Below are 20,311 nucleotides of genomic sequence, written 5' to 3'. Positions count from 1 at the left end.
TATTTCCTAGTTTTTGTTTTCATGGCTTCCATGGTCCAGTCAATCTAAACAGATCACCAGAGTTTTTACCTTCCCTCCCTTTTTATTTTTTAGGATTTGGAAAACTTAAAAATTAATTAAAACAAAAAAGTACAGATAATAACAGCAAACACTTGTGTAGTCACCCAGAACTGACAGTTGTTAACATTTTATCAAATTCTCTTCATGTCTTTTTCAGACAAAAAACTAACAAAATCTTTGTTTTTCGGTCCCAGATTCATTCCCTCCCTCCCCACAAGCAATGTTGCTGTGAATTGGTTCATTTTTTTTCCAAATACCTTTTATATATGTACATACATGGGTATCCTTGAAGAACAAATAGTGTTCTTGTGGGGTATTTTTTTTTTTTTAATTATTATTGTGCTTTATGTGAAAGTTTACAAATCAAGTCAGTCTCTCACACAAAAACATATCTTGTGGGGTATTTTTAATGAACAAAAATTATACTGACTATATAGTTTTGCAATTTGCTTTTTCTACTCAATGTTTTCAAGTGTTATTCATGTTCATACAAGTTGGTCTGGTTCATTCCTTTTTAACTGCTGTTGCATTGTAGGAATATAACACTTTTTGCCCTTTTCTCCATAGACATAGATTTCCAATTTTTCCCTTTTACAAAGAGTGCTGAAAACATCCTTATATATGGTCTTTATGCACACATGAGAGTTATAAGTGCAAGTAAAATTGCTGAGTTTTAGGGCATGTACATTTTAAAGTTTCATAGATACTATCAAATTGTTCTCCAACAAAGTTGTATCAAATTACACTCTCAACAGCAACGTATGAGGCCCTGTTTCCTTGAAACGTTTACCAATACTTGGCAATATCAGTCTTTTTAATTTTTCCCATTCTGAAGGGTGAGAAATGATATTACATTATGGTAAAATTTGCATTTTCCTGATTTTTGCCAGCGGTTTTCCAAGCCCAGCACTTTTTCCTTATTGTGCCTTCATGCACACCTTTCTTTTTTCTTGTAATGCCCTTTCTCTTATCTCTACCTTTTTTTTCAAGGACTAGGAAAATTGTTGCCTTCTCTGTGAAGGCTTCCTTGATTACATCCCCCTCTTTCACCCCAGAATTCATTGATTCCTCTTTATAGGAATGACTACGGATAAAACTCATGGGCTGTTGATGTCCAGTAAATAGTACTGTTTTACGTCAAGTTTCTAAATACATATGATCATTAACCAAGTCTCTAAAGCTGAGATTTGCCAAGATTTAGACCAAAAAACTAGTAATATCATGTGTTTTGACTTCCTTGCTAGAAAAGAAAAAAGGACCGGTGTGAATGTGCCCTTTGATGTAATCCTCCCTTAATTCAAGTTACTTATTCTTTGGTTTTTAAAGTGAATTGAAAGATTGAATACATTCTTGTTTATTTCATAAACTAAAACATTTTCTTTCCTTCTCCTAGAATATATCAGAGCACTGATTATATGGAAGATAACGCTACAGTGTTTCATGCCTACTATCTCTCTGCAGTAGCTAATGCTGAAATAAAAAACTCAGTGACATTAGGTCATTTCATTCTTCCTCCTGCCAGCTTGCAAAAAGGTTAGCAAAGATTATTCAACCAATGCCTGTTAGACAGCCTAATGGATCCAGCTACAGGTTCCCCAACTTCACTGATCTTTGTTCTTAATCACAGATTTGTATTATTTAAGTGGAAAAAGCATGGACTTTGGATCAGATTGACTTGGGTTTATATCCTGGCTTTTGTTTATTAATTGTTCATTTACGTATTCATTGAGTTCCTACTGTATGCCAGGTTTCAACTCAGATGCAGAACTTGCCCTCACAGTGCTCACAGGCTAGGATCTAATCCAACATTGACTAGTTCTTTCCATAGTTGATGTCATGGTAAAACATAGTTGTAAAACTGTTCTGAGTGGTTAGGCAAATAATTAATGACTGGATGGAAGAATTGATTTATACAAACACTATTTGTGCCAGGCAGTGAATACAACATAGTCCCCAGCTTCAGGGAGCTTATATTGTAGAATGAATGTCTGTTCTGATTTTGAATTATCACTTCTATTCTGCCTTTGAGTTTAGTATCTTACATTAAATGTATTTTAAAAAAAAATTTTAAATGTAATTCAAATGGAAACATGCTCCTTAAAAATAAAAATTGTGCATCTTTGTAATCCATTTAGAAAGTATTGCTGAGTAAAAATGTGAGCCACAAATGCAAACCACACAATGTAATTTTAAATTTTCTAGTAGCCACATTAAAAAGAGTAAAAAGAAATGAGTGGATAGGTGAAATTTAAAAACATATTTTATTTAACTCAGTACATCCAAAATATTATCACTTCAACATATAATCAATATAAAAAGTATTGAGATATCTTACATTCGTTTTTTATATCAAGTCTTCCAAATTTAGTGTTTATTTTACGCTTAGGGCACATCTAAATTTGGACAGCCACATTTCAAGTGCTGCTTCCACATGTAGCTAGTGGCAACTGTACTGGACAGTATAGGTCTAGAGTCATGTTACCCTTTTGTCCTCCAGCAGGCTAATGTTTGAGATCGCTGACTTAGGATGATGATGTAGTACCATGCTTACAAGACATGTTACCCACCCACCCATCTTCTGGCCAAGTAAATTATTTAATTCTTGAGGACCTCTGCTCTACAAATTCAGAAATTTTATACTTTTTGTTTTTACTGGTCAAAGGTCTTCTTTACTAACACTTGGCCTGAAGACACTGACATCTAATGAAGATATATATTCCAACAGGAAAGGTCTACAATAATGAGTCTCAGAGTGTATTAGAATCATCGGGGGAGTTTGTTAGAAATGCAAATTGCTGATCACCTCCTCAATGATCTGATGCAGTAAGAATCTGCATTTTAAACAAGTATCCTATGTGATTTTGATGCAAGAGGAAGAAATGCTGGCCTAGAAATTTCAGACAAGCAAAATTCAGAAAATTCTACAAAGTTACTTTTTTAAAAAAATAGTATTGGATTTGTTCTTACTATCACAGAAATAAGAAGAAAAATTGGTAATTTTATTTGGGAACAAGACCAACATTCCTCGATAGAAAAGGTAAGAGTGAATTAACATACTTGATTAGAATCTGCATTTTCAAAGATATTTCAAAGCAGTGCCGTCTTTAAAATGTTCAGTTTTGAGGTGTTAACATCAGCGCGCTAGATTAAAACCAAAAAACCAAACCTGTTGCTGGCGAGTCGACTCAGACTCCTAGTGACCTTGTAGGGCAGAGTAAGGACTGCCTCATAGGGTTTCCAAGGAGTGGCTGGTGGATTCAAACTGCCAGCCTTTTGGTTAGCAGCCAAGCTCTTAACCACTGCACCACCAGGGCTCCAAGGAATTTAAAGGACATCCTTTTACTGAACATCATCTAGGAATGAATGTTATCTAGGAAAACCCCAAATAAATACAGAATATGGGACATACTTGAAGACAAATAACTGGCCTGGGCTCTAAAATAGTCACTATTTTGTTACACAAAACAGACAGGGAACTGTTCTCGATTTAAGAGACATCCATGGATTCTGAATTTTTACCAAAAAAAAAAAAAAAAGAGGCACTATAAAAAATATTTTGAAGACAATTAGGAAAATTTAAACACAGACTATATATTCGGTGATACTGAATTAATGTTAATTTTCTTGTGTGATAGTGGTATTGTAACGATAGAACACATTTTTTAGAAAATGTATGGTAAGTATTAAGGAGTGAAATGCCATGATGTCTACAAATTATTTTCAATTGGTTCAGGAAAAATAAAAAGTAAGAGGGCTTGCAAAGTGGCAAAAAACGTTAACACTTGATGAATCTAAGCAAAAGGTGTATGGTATTCATCATCTTATTCTTTAACTTTTCAGTAAGTTTGAAATTTTTCAAGGTGAAAAGTTAGGAAGAAAATCTTTATAATATGTCTATAGCTGAAAAATTATATGTTTTGTATTCTCATTGTTTTTTTTCTTCCCCAGGTGTCATCAACTGAAAATAATAGTATAGTTCTTTTAGTATCTTTAGCCAGGAAGCAGTAGTACGTTGTACTAAGGACCAAAGTACCTAATCTTTGACTTGTCATAGTGTTTTCAGGGACATGAATAGTTACGCAATGGCTATTTTTGACAATAATTATTGAGTATACTGATAAACTTTTTAGCTAAAAAGAATCAGAAAGATTATTAATTTAACCATTCAGCTTTATAAATGAGAAAACTAAGGTAAACAGAAACTAAATGACCTGACTTAGTTCACATAGCCAGATATTAGCACAGTGAAATCAAATTTTCTGAGCCCCAACCCGGTCCAGTATTTATTATGCTAGGAAATTAGTAGAACGTGCCTGTATTGACTATTGATTGACTCTGAAATTTGTATGAATATTAGACAATTATAATGCAGCAAAGCATATATAATGGAAGATACTTCATCAATTGGTGATAACAAGCATATACCTGGAAAGTAATTTGGAGAATATTTTTAGGGCTGGGGTTGGATTGTGGTAGTCTCCTAATAGCATGTTACATATGAAGGGTACCGATATCTGAGTTGCTTTCACAAAATCTTTCAAAACATCATAGTTTAGTCCTTTCATAACATCATAGCTAAGTACTCTACTTTCATTTTGGAGGGAAAAACATAATCATACAGCTTACTTCATATTTTTGATTTGTAGCTCATAAGAAGACCAGGAACCCTTAAGTCAAGGATTTTAAGAAAGTTTAAATTACTAAGCCTTGTTTTTCCTTATATTTTTAATACTAAAAAAGTAATATGTCTACATTAGGGGAAATTTCATAAACTGAAAAGAGAATAAATTCAGTCAAAATTTTACTTATCCAGTACAACCACAGTTGATATTTTAAAAATTCTGATCTCTTTTTATGTACCTCTAAAAATACATAATATAATTATATATGTGTGTATAAAATTTTATAAGTTTTTTTCCACCAAAGTAAATATAATGGACCTATGTATACAAATTTTTATGACTATATATACTGCCAATTTACTTTTGCCCTTTTTTTTTAACATCATTGATCAGCTAATTGGTATACTGATTTTTGAAATGTGATTTCTTTTGCTGTCTGTCCACAGCATGATGCAGTAAAACCAAATGAAACAAAGACCGCTAAGGAAAGCAGTGAAGTAGCAACAGAGCACAACAAAGAATTATCCAAAAGGTACTGATAATACACTTCACTGATACTCAGTTAAATTAGACAATGTTTGATAACTGACTGTGTGCCTGGCATTGCACCAATTACTGATGATGCTAAGAGGAATAAGGCATGAGAGTTCCTTTCAAGGAATTGTTAACTTATTGGGAAAACAGACATATGAACACAATGTAGTGTGAAAATTGAAGAATAAAAATAGGAGTGTTTTTCTATAAGACAGTGTGAGTTCCTAAAAAATCTTGTGTTCTGCAGAAAACCAAACCAAAACTCTTTGCCATCAAGTTGATTGCAACTCTACAGGAGAAAGTAGGAGTGCCCTATAGAGTTTCCAAGGCTGTAAAACTTTATGGGAGCAGACTGCCCCATCTTTCTCCTGTGTTCTACAGAAAGCACCCTAAAAATTAAAGGGCTCATGGGAAAAATAGGATTGATAGAGATATGCCACTCAGTCTTTACGTGCTCTTTTGTAAACTGAATACTGCCAAAATCAATAACAATCTTAATAAAAATACTAACACAATTTTAAAAAGATGTGTTAAATTATTAACAGCAAGAGTGGAAGAGGTAGCGAGGTATAAAGGGCTGTAAGGAAAGCTTGAGGCTGCTTGAGGCAAAATGATGATAATTAGGCAATAAGTAATTCCAAGACAGAGCAACTGGCCAGACTGAAGGATGAGGAAGAATGTGGGTAACTGGGCATCAAATACCGACTATATTCCTCCACAATAGCTTGTTCCATTCAGGCATGTTAATGTGCTTTAGTTTAGCTGCTAATACTTGATGATTAGAGTATTAATGCTAGGAAAAATCATATATAAACCATCGTAATGTTCATGTGATACTGACCTCATTTACCAATTGTATGTGAACAAATACATGCTGCAAAAATGTACATAGCAGCAGAATAGACTATATGTGAAGATAAGGAAGTAACATAGAGGAAAAGTCTGAATGTCTCCCTGGTTACTGTTTTCTTGATAGAACTCTTCGCTTCTAATATCCAAACTTTATAAAACATGCATATCTCTCAATATAACATTTTTTGTCCAGTGTTTACTTAGGAAAGACTTACATTTGCATCCTCAAAACTCAATACACTATTTTTAACAAAATGATATGTGAGCAAAATGGGAATTAGCAGCTAGATACAGTTGATAGAACATCAGGATCACATGTAGAGGTTTTGAAAAACATGTTTAATGTCAACAAAGGAAATATACATTTTGGATGTGTTTGCTGACAGTAAGAGAGGCATCACAGAATTAGGGCACACAATTTTAACAACCATAATAACTGGTGATTGGGAAGACATGTTTTAAGCATTTTACATAATAAAATGATCATTTGTAATTTATATATAGGTATCTTACTGTGTTTCCATTGCGTTTTAGGAAATTGGTTGGGGAATTGAGGTTAGTGTATAATACATAATTTTTTCATTTGTAATAATGGGAAATAGACTCCTTGTTAACATTTTTTGTGTGGAACTCTGATTTCCAGAAATGGGTTACTAATATTACCTGCAACATACCTAGTCATTTTCTAGGGGATTAGAAAAGGTAGCAAAGCATGTAATGCCTGAGCTTGGTTCCAAAATTCAGAGACATTTACCAGGCAGACACATTTAGGGTAGGGATGGATATTATAGGCAAAGCAGAAAACACGTGCAAAGAAAGGCATAGAGTAGTGAGAGAACCATTAGAACCATAAGAAGTTCAATTTTGCTATGATGGAACGTGGCAGGAGATGAGGCCAAACTGTTTAAATTACATTTTGTGTTTCATAAAGATAACTTTCATGACCATTTAGAGAAAGTGCTTAAAGGGAGAAGTGACTAGAAGTGGTGAAATTACTTAGTGGAGAGTTAATGGGAGCCTGAACTAAGATTTGGGCAAATAAGATAGATTTGACAACTTCTTAGGAGGTTTAATTGATAACAGTAAGTAGTCAATGTGGAGTTTAGGGAGAAAGAAAAAGAAACACTAGGATAACTCCTAATTTTTTCTACTTTATAAGATCAGATAGATAATGGTGCCATTATTAACAGAGGTAGAGAACACAGGCAGAGGTATGAGTGTGTGGAAGAAAATAGTGAATTCTATTTTGAATATGTTGCATCTGAAGTTATAATTTTAAGGAATAAATAATACCTTGCAAGAAGGGATTTGAGATGGTGGCCTGGTCAGATGCACCATGCCATCCCTCTACAGCAAAGACCCGAGAACTAAGGTGTAACAGATACAGGTGACAACCCTGGAACCCAGAGCATCAAATGAAAGGATATAGGATTAGATCAGACACCGACTGAGAGAAGAAACTGAATGACAGCAGCAAACAGGGAGATATTCAGAGTGGAGATGCCCTGCCAGCCAATCTGGCACAGTGGGGCCATTTTGAGACAAAGCCCGCAGTGACCCTGGGTGAGAAGCATAGGAAGACAACATGGAACTCCCAATAGGAGACAAAGAAACTGTGACAACATACCTGAGTGAAGCAAGGTGAGCAGGACAGAAAGTGTAGCTAAGGAGGGAAAGTACAGGAAAGAAGATGAGAGCTTCAAGGATCCCGGCATATACATAGCAGAGACGACATCAGGACCCAGACACAGGGTGACTTTCCAGTGGCGATACCTGACCAGTAATGTAAATGGCAAACACTGAGCAATACGTGAATACCCCCTTTTTTTTTCTCTCCCCCCAAACCCTGGCCACCCACTCTGCCCCTCCCCTCACTGGAGAGAACACCTGTACAACCCCCTGGCTGCCCACCTTGCCCCTCCCCCACTGGAGAGAGAGCCTATGTACCTCCTGGCCACCTGTCCACCCCCTCTCACACTGGAGAGTGCCTGCATGACCCCTGGTCCCCCACCCCACCCCTCTCCCACCACAGAGAGCACCTGTGTGGCCCCTGGCTGCCCACCTGCCCCTGCTGGAGAGAGCCTATGTACCTCCCCAGCCACCTGCCCAACCCCTCCCCAGCCAAACAGGGCACCTGTGTGACCTCCAGCTATCCGACCCACCCCTAACCCACATGAGACAGACAGTGGCAGAATAGATTAAAAAAAAAAAAAAAAAATGACCCATCAATATGTTGCCTATAAAAGACACACCTTAGATGCGAAGACGTAATTAGGTTAAAATCAAAGGATGTAAAAATATATTACACAAACAGTAACCAAAAAAGAGCAGGAGTGGCAGTGTTAATCTCTAATAAAAGAGGCTTTAAATCAAAATCCATCATAAGAGACAAGGAGGGGCATCATATCATGATTAAAGGGACAATCCACCAAGAAGACATAAGCATCATAAATATCTACATACCCAGTAACAGAGCTCAAAAATACATAAAACAAACTCTTAACAGCTTTGAAAAGAGAAATTGACAGTTCCACAATAATAGCAGGAGACTTTAACACACAATTTTCAATGAAGGGCAGAATGGAAAGAAACTAAATAAAGATTTAAAAAAAAAAAAAAACACGGAAGATCTAAATAACACAATTAACCAACTTGACCTCATAGACATATACAGAATATTTCACCCAACAGCAGCACATGGATCCACATACATGGATCATTCTCCAGAACAGACCATATTTTAGGCCACAAAGCAAGCCTCGATAAATAAAAAAAATTCATATCATACAAAGATTCTTCTCTGACTATGATACTATAAAACTAGAAATTATTACCGGGAAGAACAGGGAAAAAAATATATATGAAAATGCAATAACACCTTGCTGAAAAATCACTAGGTAATAGAAAAAAATAAAAATTAAAAAAATTACTAGAATCAAATGAGAATGAAAATACAACATACCAAAGCCTGTGGGACACAGCAAAAGCAGTGCTCAGAGGAGAATTCATAGCAATAAACGCACACATCAAAAAAGAAGAAAGGACCAAAAATAGCTTAATCTTAACAACTCAAACGAATAGAAGAACAGGAGCAAAAGAAGCCCACAGTCACCAGGAGAAAGGGAATAACAAAGATTAGAGTAGAAATAAATGAAACAGAAAATAATGAATAATAATGAAACAGAAATAAATGAAAACAGAAAACAATAGAAAGAATCAACAAGACTAGAAGTTGGTTCTTTGAGAGGATCAATAAAGTGAAAGACCACTGGCCAAACTGACAAGGGAAAAGAATGAGAAGATGCAAGCAATCAAAATAACAAATGAGATGGATGACATTACAACAAAACCAAAGAAATAAAAAGGATCGTAACAGAATACTATGAAAAACTATATTCCAAAAAATTTGAAGACCTTGAACAAATGGTCAAATTTCTAGAAAAACACTAAACTAACACAAACTGAAACAGAAAATTTAAACAAACCCGTAACAAAAGAAGGAATTGAGGAGATCCTAAAAATACTCCCAACAACAATGACAAAAAGCCCTGGCCCAGATGGTTTCACTGGAGAATTCTACCACACATTCAGAGAAGACTTGACACCAATCCTACATAAACTATTCCAGGACATAGAAAAGTAAGGAATACTCCAGAATTAATCTTATGAAACCAGCATGACCCTGTTACCAAAGCTAGATAAAGACACTACTGAAAAAAAAAAAAAAGATTACAAAGCTATATTCCTCATGAATATATAATGGGTATAGAGACAAAAATTCTCAACAAAATCTTAGCCAACAGAATTCAACAACGTATCAAAAAATAATACACAACCAAGTAGCATTCATACCAGGTATGCAAGGATAGTTTAACATTAAAAGATCAATTAATGTAATTCACCACATAAGTAAAACAAAGGAAAAGAATCACATGATCATCTCAGTTGACGAAGACAAGTCATTTGATAAAATCCAATACCCAATCTTGATAAAAACTCTTGACAAAATAGGAGTAGAAGGGAAATTCCTAAACATAATTAAGGGCATATATACTAAACCAACCAAAACCAAACCCAGTGCCGCCGAGTCGATTCCAACTCATAGTGACCCTATAAGACAGAGTTGAACTGCCCCATAGAGTTTCCAAGGAGTGCCTGGTGGATTTGAACTGCCAACCCTTTGGCTAGCAGCCGTAGCACTTATACAAAGAAAACTACAAAACACTACTTCAAGAAACCAAAAGAGAGCTGCATAAATGGATAAACACATCATGCTCATGGACAGGAAGACTTAGCATTGTGAAAATGACAATACTACTGTCTTGGTTATGTAGTGCTGCTATAAGAGAAATACCACAAGTGGATGGCTTTAAGGAAGAGAAATTTATTTCTTCACGGTAAAGTAGGCTAAATGTCCAAATTCAGGCCATCAGCTCTAGGGAAAGGCTTTCTCTCTCTGTCAGCCTTCTCATCAATCTTCCCCCAGACTAGGAGCTTCTCTGAGCAGGGACCCTGAGTCCAAAGGATGCGCTGTGCTCCCAGCACTGCTTTCTTGGTGGTATGAGGTCCCACTATCTCTCTGCTTGCTTCTCTCTTTTATATCTCAAAAGAGATTGCCTCAAGACACAATCCAATCTTGTAGATTGAGTCCTGCCTCACTAACACAACCGCTGACCACCCCCCCTTCATTGACATCATAGAGGCAGGATTTACAACAAATAGGAAAATCACATCAGATGACAAAATGGTGGATAGTCATACAATACCAGGAATCATGGCCCAACCAAATTGATACACACATTTTTGGGGGGACATAATTCAATCCATGACATTCCTGTAACCAAAAAACCAAACCCAGTGCCATCGAGTCGATTCCAACTCATAGCAACACTAGAGGACAGAGTAGAACTGCCCCATAGAGTTTCCAGGGAGTGCCTGGCAGATTCGAACTGCCAACCTTTTGGTTAGCAGCTATAGCACTTAACTACTACACCACTAGGGTCTCTGAAAATCCCAGAGACTCTACAAATAAAACTACTGGTAGTCTTAGCTAGAGCGATAAGGCAAGAAAGGGAAGTAAAGGGCACCCAAATTGGTAAAGAAGAGGTAAAACTATTCCTATTTGCTGATGATATGATCCTGTACATAGAAAATCCCAGAGATTCCACAAGAAAACTATTGGATTCAGCAAAGTGGCAAGGTACAAGAGCAACACACAAAAATCAGTGGGATTCCTCGACATTAACAAAAAGAACTACGCAAAGGAAATCAAGAAAACAATACCATTTATAATAGCTCCCCAAAAGATAAAATAAAAATAAATAAAATATAAAATACTTAGGAATAAATCTAACTAGGGATGTAAAAGACTTATACAAAGAAAACTACAAAACACTACCACAAGAAGCCAAAAGAGATGTACATAAACAGAAAAACATACCATGTTCATGGATTTAAAAAAAAAAACCTGTTGCCTTTGAGTTGATTCAGACTCATAGTGACCCTATAGGACAGAGTAGAACTGCCCCCAAAGAGTTTCCAAGGAGCACCTGGTGGATTGGAATTGCCGACCTTTTGGTTAGCAGCCATAGCTCTTAACCACAACGCCACCAGGCTTTCCTTACTCTTGGATAGAAAGCCTTAACATTGTGAAAATGTCAGTATTACCCAAAGGGTTCTGTAGATATAATGCATTCCTGATCCAAATTCCGACAACATTCTTTAACGAGATGGAAAAACTAATCACCAACTTTATATGGGAAGGAAAGAGACCTCAGATAAGTAAAGCATTATCAAAGAAGAACAAAGTAGGAGGCCTCACACTCCTGATCTCAGGACTTACTACACAGCCACAGTAGTCAAAACAGCCAAGTACTGGTACAATGACAGACACATAGACCAATGGAACAGAACTGAAAATTCAGAAGTAACCCCATCCACCTATGGACAGCTGATCTTTGACAAAGAGCCAAAGTCCATTAAATGGGGAAGAGATAGTCTCTTTAACAAATGGTGCTGGCAAAACTGAATATCCATTTGTAGACAAATGAAACAGGACCCATACCTCACACCATACACAAAAACTAACTTAAAATGGATCAAAGACGTAAGTGTAAAACCTAAAACAATCAAGTTCAAGGAAGAAAACATAGGGACAAGGCTAGAGACCCTACTTTATGGCATAAATAGACTATCAAGCATAACTAAAAATACACAACCATCAGAAGATAAACCAGATAACTGGACCTGCTAAAAATTAAATAGCTATATTCATCAAAAAACTCCAATAGAGTAAAAAGAGAACCTACAGACTAGGAAAAAAAATTTGGCAATGACATATCTGAAAAGAGTTTAATTTCTAAAATCTATAGAAAACTTCAACATCTCAACATCAAAAAGACAATCCAGTTAAAAAATGGGCAAGGGACATGAACGAACACTTCACCAAAGAGGACTTTCAAGGGGCTAACAAATGCATGAAGAGATAAACAAAGCTAGAAATGTTGGTGAAGACAATGCACAATATGGGGGAAGTCAGCACAACAGGACCAAGACAAAGGAAGATACTGATAGGTACACAGGAATAAAGGGCAACCATTGTAAATACTATAACATATACAATCCTGCAACAATGGTAATAACAATAATTTACTGAGGATATGTGGTTAGATTTAAAAAAGAAAACCAAACCCATTGCCTTTGAATTGATTCCAACTCATAGCGACCCTATAGGACAGAGTAGAACTGCCCCATAGGGTTGCCAAGGAGCACCTGGTGGATTTGAACTGCCAGCTTTTTGATTAGCAGCTGTAGCACTTAACCACTATGGCACCAGAGTTTCCACAGAGTTAGATATGTATGTTAGATAGGTATGGGAAGTCATACAGGAATATATCCATGTACTTATATGGGTATGGTTGTGGATATTTCTATATACATATTCATAAGTGCAGCATGTATATTCATGTATATACAATAGAGCATGTAGGGTGCACAGTTATAGAAACTTCTTAGACATAATCAAACACCTCATGGGACTGAGCTATTGGGCTTAAAGTCTAAGGACAATAACCTCGGGTGTTATCTCCGTCAATTGGCATAACAGTTCGTAAAGACAGTGTTCTGCATTCTAGCCTGGTGAATAACATCTGGGGTCTTAAAAGCTCACGAGCACCCATCTATGATGCAACTATTGGTCTCTACCTGGCTGGAGCAAAGGAGAACAAAGAAAACCGGAGACACATAAACCACAGCCTCCTCTAATCTGAGACAAGACGAACTAGATGGTGCCTAGCCACCACTACTGACCACTCTGACCTGGATCACAATAGAAGGTCCCTGTTAGAAAAATGTAGAACGTAACTCAAATCCATACAAAAAAAGAAAAGGCCAGACTTACTGGTCTGATAGAGACTGGAAGAACCCCTGAAACTATTGCCCTAAGACAACCTTCTAACTGGAAACTGAAGATACTCCTGGAGGCTACCTCTCAGCCAAATGGTAGTCTGACCTATAAAATCAACAAATAATCAACTATACTGGACCAAAAGGGAAGCGTTTGCCCAAAAGCAAAGATGAGAAGGCAGGGAGAGGCAGGGAAACCCAATGAATGAAAACAGGGAACCCAGGGAGGAAATGGGGGAGAGTGTTGACACACTGCAAGGATTGTAACCAATGTCACGGAACAATTTGTGTATGAAATATTGATGGGAAAACCAATTTTCTATGTAAATGTTCACCTAATGCACTATAAAATGTTCAAAATAATAATAGTACCTTGCATTAAATTCACCCATAACCCCTCCTGTAAGTCACTATTCATCCATGGATCCTTCAATCAGCAAGGAATGTTGTGAGCCATATGACTTCTGCCCCACTCTATTCACAGCTCATTGGATCTAGTGAAGTTAACAGATCCAGGAACAACTTTTCCAGTTAGCTGACCGGCAAACTATAGCTTGGGTGGCCTGCCTTGAACAGATGAGCTGAGCTAATTCTCTTGAAATTAGTAGTAAGAAACATGGAAAGAATTTTCGGACTTTCGGCCAACATGGTGCCATAGACAGAAGCACCACACCGTCCCTCCACAGCAAAGACCCGAAAAATTAAGTAAAACAGAGACAAACATCATTCCTGGAACCTGAACTTCCAAATGAAGAGATAGAGAACTCATCCAAGCACTGAATAGAATAAGAAACTGACAGAGGACAGAGATTGAGGAGAGATACGTATGAAGGGCCCCATCAGCTAACACGGCATGGATCCGCCATCTTGGACTCCTGTCAAGGATTGGCAGACAGGGAGCATGGGAAAGCAGCTTCACAGAACTCCTAGCAGGAGACAGCACCAGGTAACCATCCATACATGCTTTGCCACCCCCTCATTCTCTCCCCTCTGCTCTACCTCCGAGCTTCCTGGCTGGCTGCAGTGGCTCAGCCTGATGGGAAGCACAGCATCTGTGCTGCTTGGATTTGCCCCACCCACGTCAAAGATCCGTGGACAGGGAGTACGGGAAAGCAGCTTCACCAAGTTCCCAGCAAGAGTCAAAGCACCAGGTAAGGTGCAATGTACGCCTTCCTAGCTCTCCTGTGCTTCCCGCCAGCCGCAGACTCTTGGCGGGGAGGCAGCTGCTTTGGCGTCAGGTTGCTTGTATTCGCCCTGCCCACACTGGCCGGGCCCCTGAGCTGATATTGGTTCTTTCCATCTCTTTTGGTTTCTTCTGTGCCTCCCACCACCTCCCCCCCTTTCTTTGGAACACCTGGCTCCGTATGCCATCTTTGCTGCTTCTTGAAAGGCTACAAAGCCATGCTCCACTGGGGAACCACTGCCCTGGCCTGTGACACCACACTGGTGGGATCCCTGGAGCTTTTTTTTCCTTGTTTTGTTTTGTTCTGTTTTCTTTTTCTTTTTATATCTTGGGTGCCCCTTTTAGCCAGGCTCCAGAGCATGGCTTAGGAGCCACTCCCCCAGTCTGCGCAGCCCCATAGGTGGGATCCCTGGGGACATTTCTCACTTTTTTTTCTCTCTTCACTCTTTTTTTTCCCTTTCTGTCTGTCTTTATTTCTCAGTTCTCGTCTCTCTACACTTATCTTCTTTTCCTGTCTCATGAATACCTGGTGCTGTGTGACATCTATAACCCGTCTAGCCAGGCTATACTCTGCAGCCTGGGAGCCACTTCCCTGGTCTTAGCTGCCCCACTGTTGGGACCCCGGGACTTCTGGGCCTTTTCTTTTCCAAATTTTTATCTAGTTACTTTTTCTTTCTTTTTCCCTTTTTATTTTCTCCATTTCTTGGTTTCGCATCTCTCCATTCCAACAGCAAGCTCCCTTAGCACTCTTTTTTTTTTTTTCTCTTTATTTGCTTGTTTGTTTCTGGCTCCAGTTTTTTTTCTCCTCTCTCTCTTCTTTCCCACACCCCTATTAGCTCCACACATCACAACCTCCTCCCTCTTTCTTGCCTACTTGTACCGTGCACTGAACATCACACCCCTGAGCAGCACAGGCATGGCCTACTGGAACCTGCCCAGCGCTGATTCCTGGCCTACCCTGCCAGCCCTAGTATGTGCCACAAACAACCCATCCCAGCCCCTCCCCTTCAGCTGGACCTGCCTGCGCACCATAGCTGAATGACTGGCCCTGCCCATTGGACAAGGTGGTGAAAAGTATCATGACTACAGACGAGCAAACAACAAAGTACGCACAGCCCGCCTGCTCAGACATAACCAAATAAAACAAAAAGCAGGACAAAACAAATAAATCTACAATCAAGAAACAAAGAAAATAACTAGTGAATGTCCCAAAGACAGCAGACAATATCAAAACATATTAAAAAACAGGACAGGATGGGTCTAGAAGGTGTCCAAAATAAAACACCAGATGACTTCCAGTAGAAGAAAAGGCACTAGAACTACCTGACGAGGAATTCAAATCTCTAATATTCAGAGCAATCCCAGAGTTGAAGCAAAAAGCAGACAAAAATGAGGAAAAAATAGACAAATTTTTGGAAGAAGGCAGACAAATTCATGGAAAATACAGACAAAAAAATAGAACAATTCAAGAAAGTAATACAGGGACAAAATGCCAAAATAAATTCACAACTAGAAATTGTACAAAAACAACAATTAGAAATCCAAAAGATAAACAACAAGATTTCAGAAATGGACAGTGTCATAGACGAGGTGAGGAGCAGGTTTGAAATGATGCAAGACAGAATCAGTGAAATTGAAGACAAACACTTGGATACAACTCTGTTTCAGGAAAAGTCAGAAAAAAAGAATGAAGAAAAATGAAGAAACCTCGAGAATTATGTGGGATACAACCAAAAGCAAAATGCGAGTGATCAGAGTCCCAGAACAGGGAGAGAAAAGGGAAAACACAGAGAGGATCACTGAAGAATTACTGACAGAAAACTTCCCTAATATGAACGATGAAAAAAAAGCTGGCCATCCAAGAAGCTCAACGAACCCCATATAGGATAGCCCTTGAAGAAAAACACCAAGGCACATCATAATCACACTCGCTAAAACCAAAGACAAAGAAGAGAATCCTGTGAAGCAGCTTGAGAAAAAAAAAAGTCACATACAGAGGAGAAACAATAAGACTAAGCTCTGATTATTCAGCAGAAACCATGCAAGCAAGAAGGCAATGGGATGACGTATATAAAATCTTGAAAGAAAAAATTGCCAACCAAGAATAATACATCCTGCAAAACTCTGTTCAAATATGATGGTGAAATTAGGACATTTCCAGATAAACAGAAATTAAGGGAATAAGTAAAAACCAAACCAAACTTACAAGAATTATTAAAGGGAGTCCTTTGGGCTGAGAACAAACAATATCAGAGCACAGCCTGAATCTGGGACGCAAGACTGTACCAGCCAGATACCAGCATAGGAGATGGACTCTCAACGACCATCCAGAACCAAAAGAATTTCAGCAGGGAACCAGAGAGGTTAATCTGTAAATGACAACGTCAGAACAATAAAAGAGGGAATAAATGGTATAGGTATAGAACTCTCTAATGGAGATGAAGGCAAGGCGATACCCAGTTATAATAGACTAGTTCAAACATGGGAAGATAAGGCTAAATTTCAAGGTAACCACAAAGAAAGTTAAACCTACTCATCAAAATAAAGAAGAAAAACAAACTCTCAATAAAAACAAAATCCACAAAAACAAAAAAAAAAGGAAAAAGAAATCCACAAACAAAAGGAACTCAGCACAGGACGTTATGCGTGGTGAAATAAGTCAATACAAAAGGACAAATATTGTATGGGACCACTGTTGTAAAAACTTATGACAAGGTTTACATACAAAAAGAAACAATGTTTACTGGTTACGGGGTGGGGGATGGGGATGGAAAAACACTTAATAGAGAAAAGATAAGTGGTAACTTTGGTGAAGTGTAGGACAGTACACAATACTGGGGAAGCCAGCACAACCTGTACAAGGCAAGGCCATGGTAGCTCAATAGACACATCCAAACTCCCCGAGGGACTGAATTGCTGGGCTGTGGGCTGGTGACCATGGTCTCAGGGAACATCTAGCTCGATTGGTGTAACATAGTTTATAAAGAAAATGTTCTACATTCTACTTTGGTAATTAGCATCTGGGATCTTAAAAGCCTGTGAGCAGCCGTCTAGGATACTCCAGTGGTCTCATCCCTTTGGGAACAAGGAATAATGAAGAAAACTAATGACACAAGGGAAAGATTAGTCCAAAGGACTAATGGACCATATCTACCACAGCCTCCACCAGACTGAGTCCACTACAACGACATGGTGCCCAGCTACCACCTTTAACTGCTCTGACAGGGATCACAATAGAGGGTCCCAGACAGAGCTGGAGAAAAATGTAGAACAAAATTCTAACTCAGAAAGAAAGACCAGGCTTGCTGGCCTGACATAGACTGGAGAAACCCTGAGAGTATGGCCCCCAAACACCCTTTCAGCTCAGTAATAAGCCTGGTCCTGAGGTCCACCCTTCAGCCAAAGATTGAACAGGCCCATGGAACAAAACGAGACTAAAGGGGCGCACCAGCCCTGGGGCAGGGACTGGAAGGCAGGAGGGAACAGGAAAACTGGTAATAGGGAACCCAGGGTTGAGAAGGGAAAGTGTTGACATGTCATGGAGTTGTTAACCAATGTCATACAGCAATGTGTGTACTAATTGTTTGATGAGAAACCAGTTTGTTCTATAAACCTTCATCTAAAGTTGAATAATAAAAAAAAAAATGGAAAGAATTTTGAATTTGTGGTGGAATTAGAATTAGAGCAAGTCAAAGCCACATGCAAACTACAGAAGAAATAAAGGAAACTGATTACTGGACAGAAGAGAGTAGAAAATATGTGTAAAGAGAAGCAAAGACCATGCAGCCCCCAAAGAAAGAGGGAGATACCGTGCCTTAGACCAGTCCTCCTCCTTAGATATATGAGGTAACTTGAGTAAGTCTGCCCTTCACAACCCAAAGAACCTAATGTAGAAAAACACATCCCAAATCATGTGGTTGCTGCTGCTATTTTCACACTTTTTGTCCTTTAATTACAAGGGTAGAAAGTTGAATGGAAGAAGAAAAGAATCCTAAATTTCATTAAGGACTAAATAAATCTCTACTGCAAAAAACACGGAGGCCATAAAGGAAAAGACTGAGAAATATGACCACCAAAAATATTTTAAACTTGTACATGGCAAAAAGAAAAAACAAACCGTAATCCAAGTCAAAAGAAAAATATAAACTAGGAAAAATATTTGACAAAGGCTGATGTCCTTAATGTACAAAGAGGTCTAACAAATCTAGGGAAAATGCATCTGATCCAAAAACAACAAAAATGGTCAAAAGTATCAATAGACACTTTAGGTAGGTGTCTACCTCGAGCCTTTTCTCTGTGGAACCACCAGAGGGCGCAGTGCGAACACAGATAAAGTATGGTCTGGCCCTACCCAAGAATTTGTTTTGTTGGCATTCTGCTAGTGACAGCACTATTGATGGGGAACACTTGCCAAATACCACATGTTCATGAGCTAAGCAGTTTACATCCAGTATTTCATTTGATTCTTCCAACCTTATGAAGTGGATAAATATTACTATCCCCATTTTACAACTGAGGAAACAGATTCAAAGAGCTAAAAAAAAAAAAAAAATCTTTTAGAGCCTAATATTATTCAAGTAGTGGTGCTGAATTTGAACACAAGTCTAGCAGACCCAGAGTCCACATTCTTAGTCACTATGCTGTTTTTCCTCCGATATGTTTCTAAAATCTTCTGAAAGTTGTATGAATTTTTATTTTTTTGTTTTTAATTACTTTATTATTATAGATGTAATTATACAATTTGTCGAAAGTAGAAAAGAATAAATAAAATTAGGAGCAACCCCATCACTCAGAGATAAGCACAATTAACATGAGCACATCTCTCTCTAATTTTATACAAATACACACATTGGATAGAGTGGAGGTCATGTTGCCTATACAGTCTGTCTCTTGATTTTCCATTTAGTATTCTGTAGGCCACTGCCTCTGTTCAAAAACCCTATCTGATATTATGACTTGTAATGGCTGTATATATTTCATCTTAACGTTTAACCATCTTTTTTTGTTATATATTTTAATTTTTTACAATTATTCTTTTGACACCCTTTTGAACATCTTCTTTCATAAATATTTCTCTACTCTGTAGGCTGTTTTCTTAATGCATTCTTAGATGTGGAATTTACAGTATAAGCAGATCTGAATTTTTTAAAGGCCGTGATGCATATTGTCATTCGCTTCCCACAAAATGACAAGTTTAAACAGCCATCATGTTAGTCTCATCACGTCCTCACCAACACATTTGGTATTACTATTTTAGAAGTCTTTTGCTAATTTAATAAATGAAAAACAGCATCTTATTTTAATTTGCATTTTTCTTTGATTACTAATAAGTTTGAACCTTTTTGTATTTGCGTATTAGCATGTTATATTTCCATTTCTGTGGCTTATTTATTTATTTTCTTTTTCCATTTTTCTATTGGGCTCTTATTATTTTTCTTATCAGCTTGTCTGGCATCTTTATACAATAGTTATATTATCCTTTTGCCATATTTGTGTCAAATTGTATCCTTAATTTGTTGTCTGGTTTGAATTTTTTGAGAGCTCCAAATTTTTAATTTTTACATCATGAATCACTTTTCCTTTATAATTTCTTCTATTGTTTTTATGATCAAAAAAGTCCTTTCTCATTCAGAGAAAAAATAAATAGCTAATTTTT

General features: G+C 37.7%; 1 protein-coding gene across 1 annotated transcript in view; it reads left to right on the top strand.

The window, feature by feature from the left end:
* TERB2 (telomere repeat binding bouquet formation protein 2) overlaps positions 1–20,311 on the top strand; it is a 37,628-nt gene that overhangs the window by 1,678 nt on the left and 15,639 nt on the right. The window contains exons 3-5 of the mRNA XM_003420133.4: positions 1,454–1,593; positions 3,036–3,097; positions 5,129–5,214. Of these exons, the coding sequence (XP_003420181.2) occupies positions 1,454–1,593; positions 3,036–3,097; positions 5,129–5,214 (288 nt within the window). The remainder of the gene's footprint in view (positions 1–1,453; positions 1,594–3,035; positions 3,098–5,128; positions 5,215–20,311) is intronic.

Source organism: Loxodonta africana, chromosome 10 (assembly GCF_030014295.1).
Source record: "Loxodonta africana isolate mLoxAfr1 chromosome 10, mLoxAfr1.hap2, whole genome shotgun sequence".
NCBI lineage: Eukaryota > Metazoa > Chordata > Mammalia > Proboscidea > Elephantidae > Loxodonta > Loxodonta africana.
The sequence above is the reverse complement of the archived record's forward strand: the minus strand, read 5'-3'. Positions and strand labels throughout refer to the sequence as shown.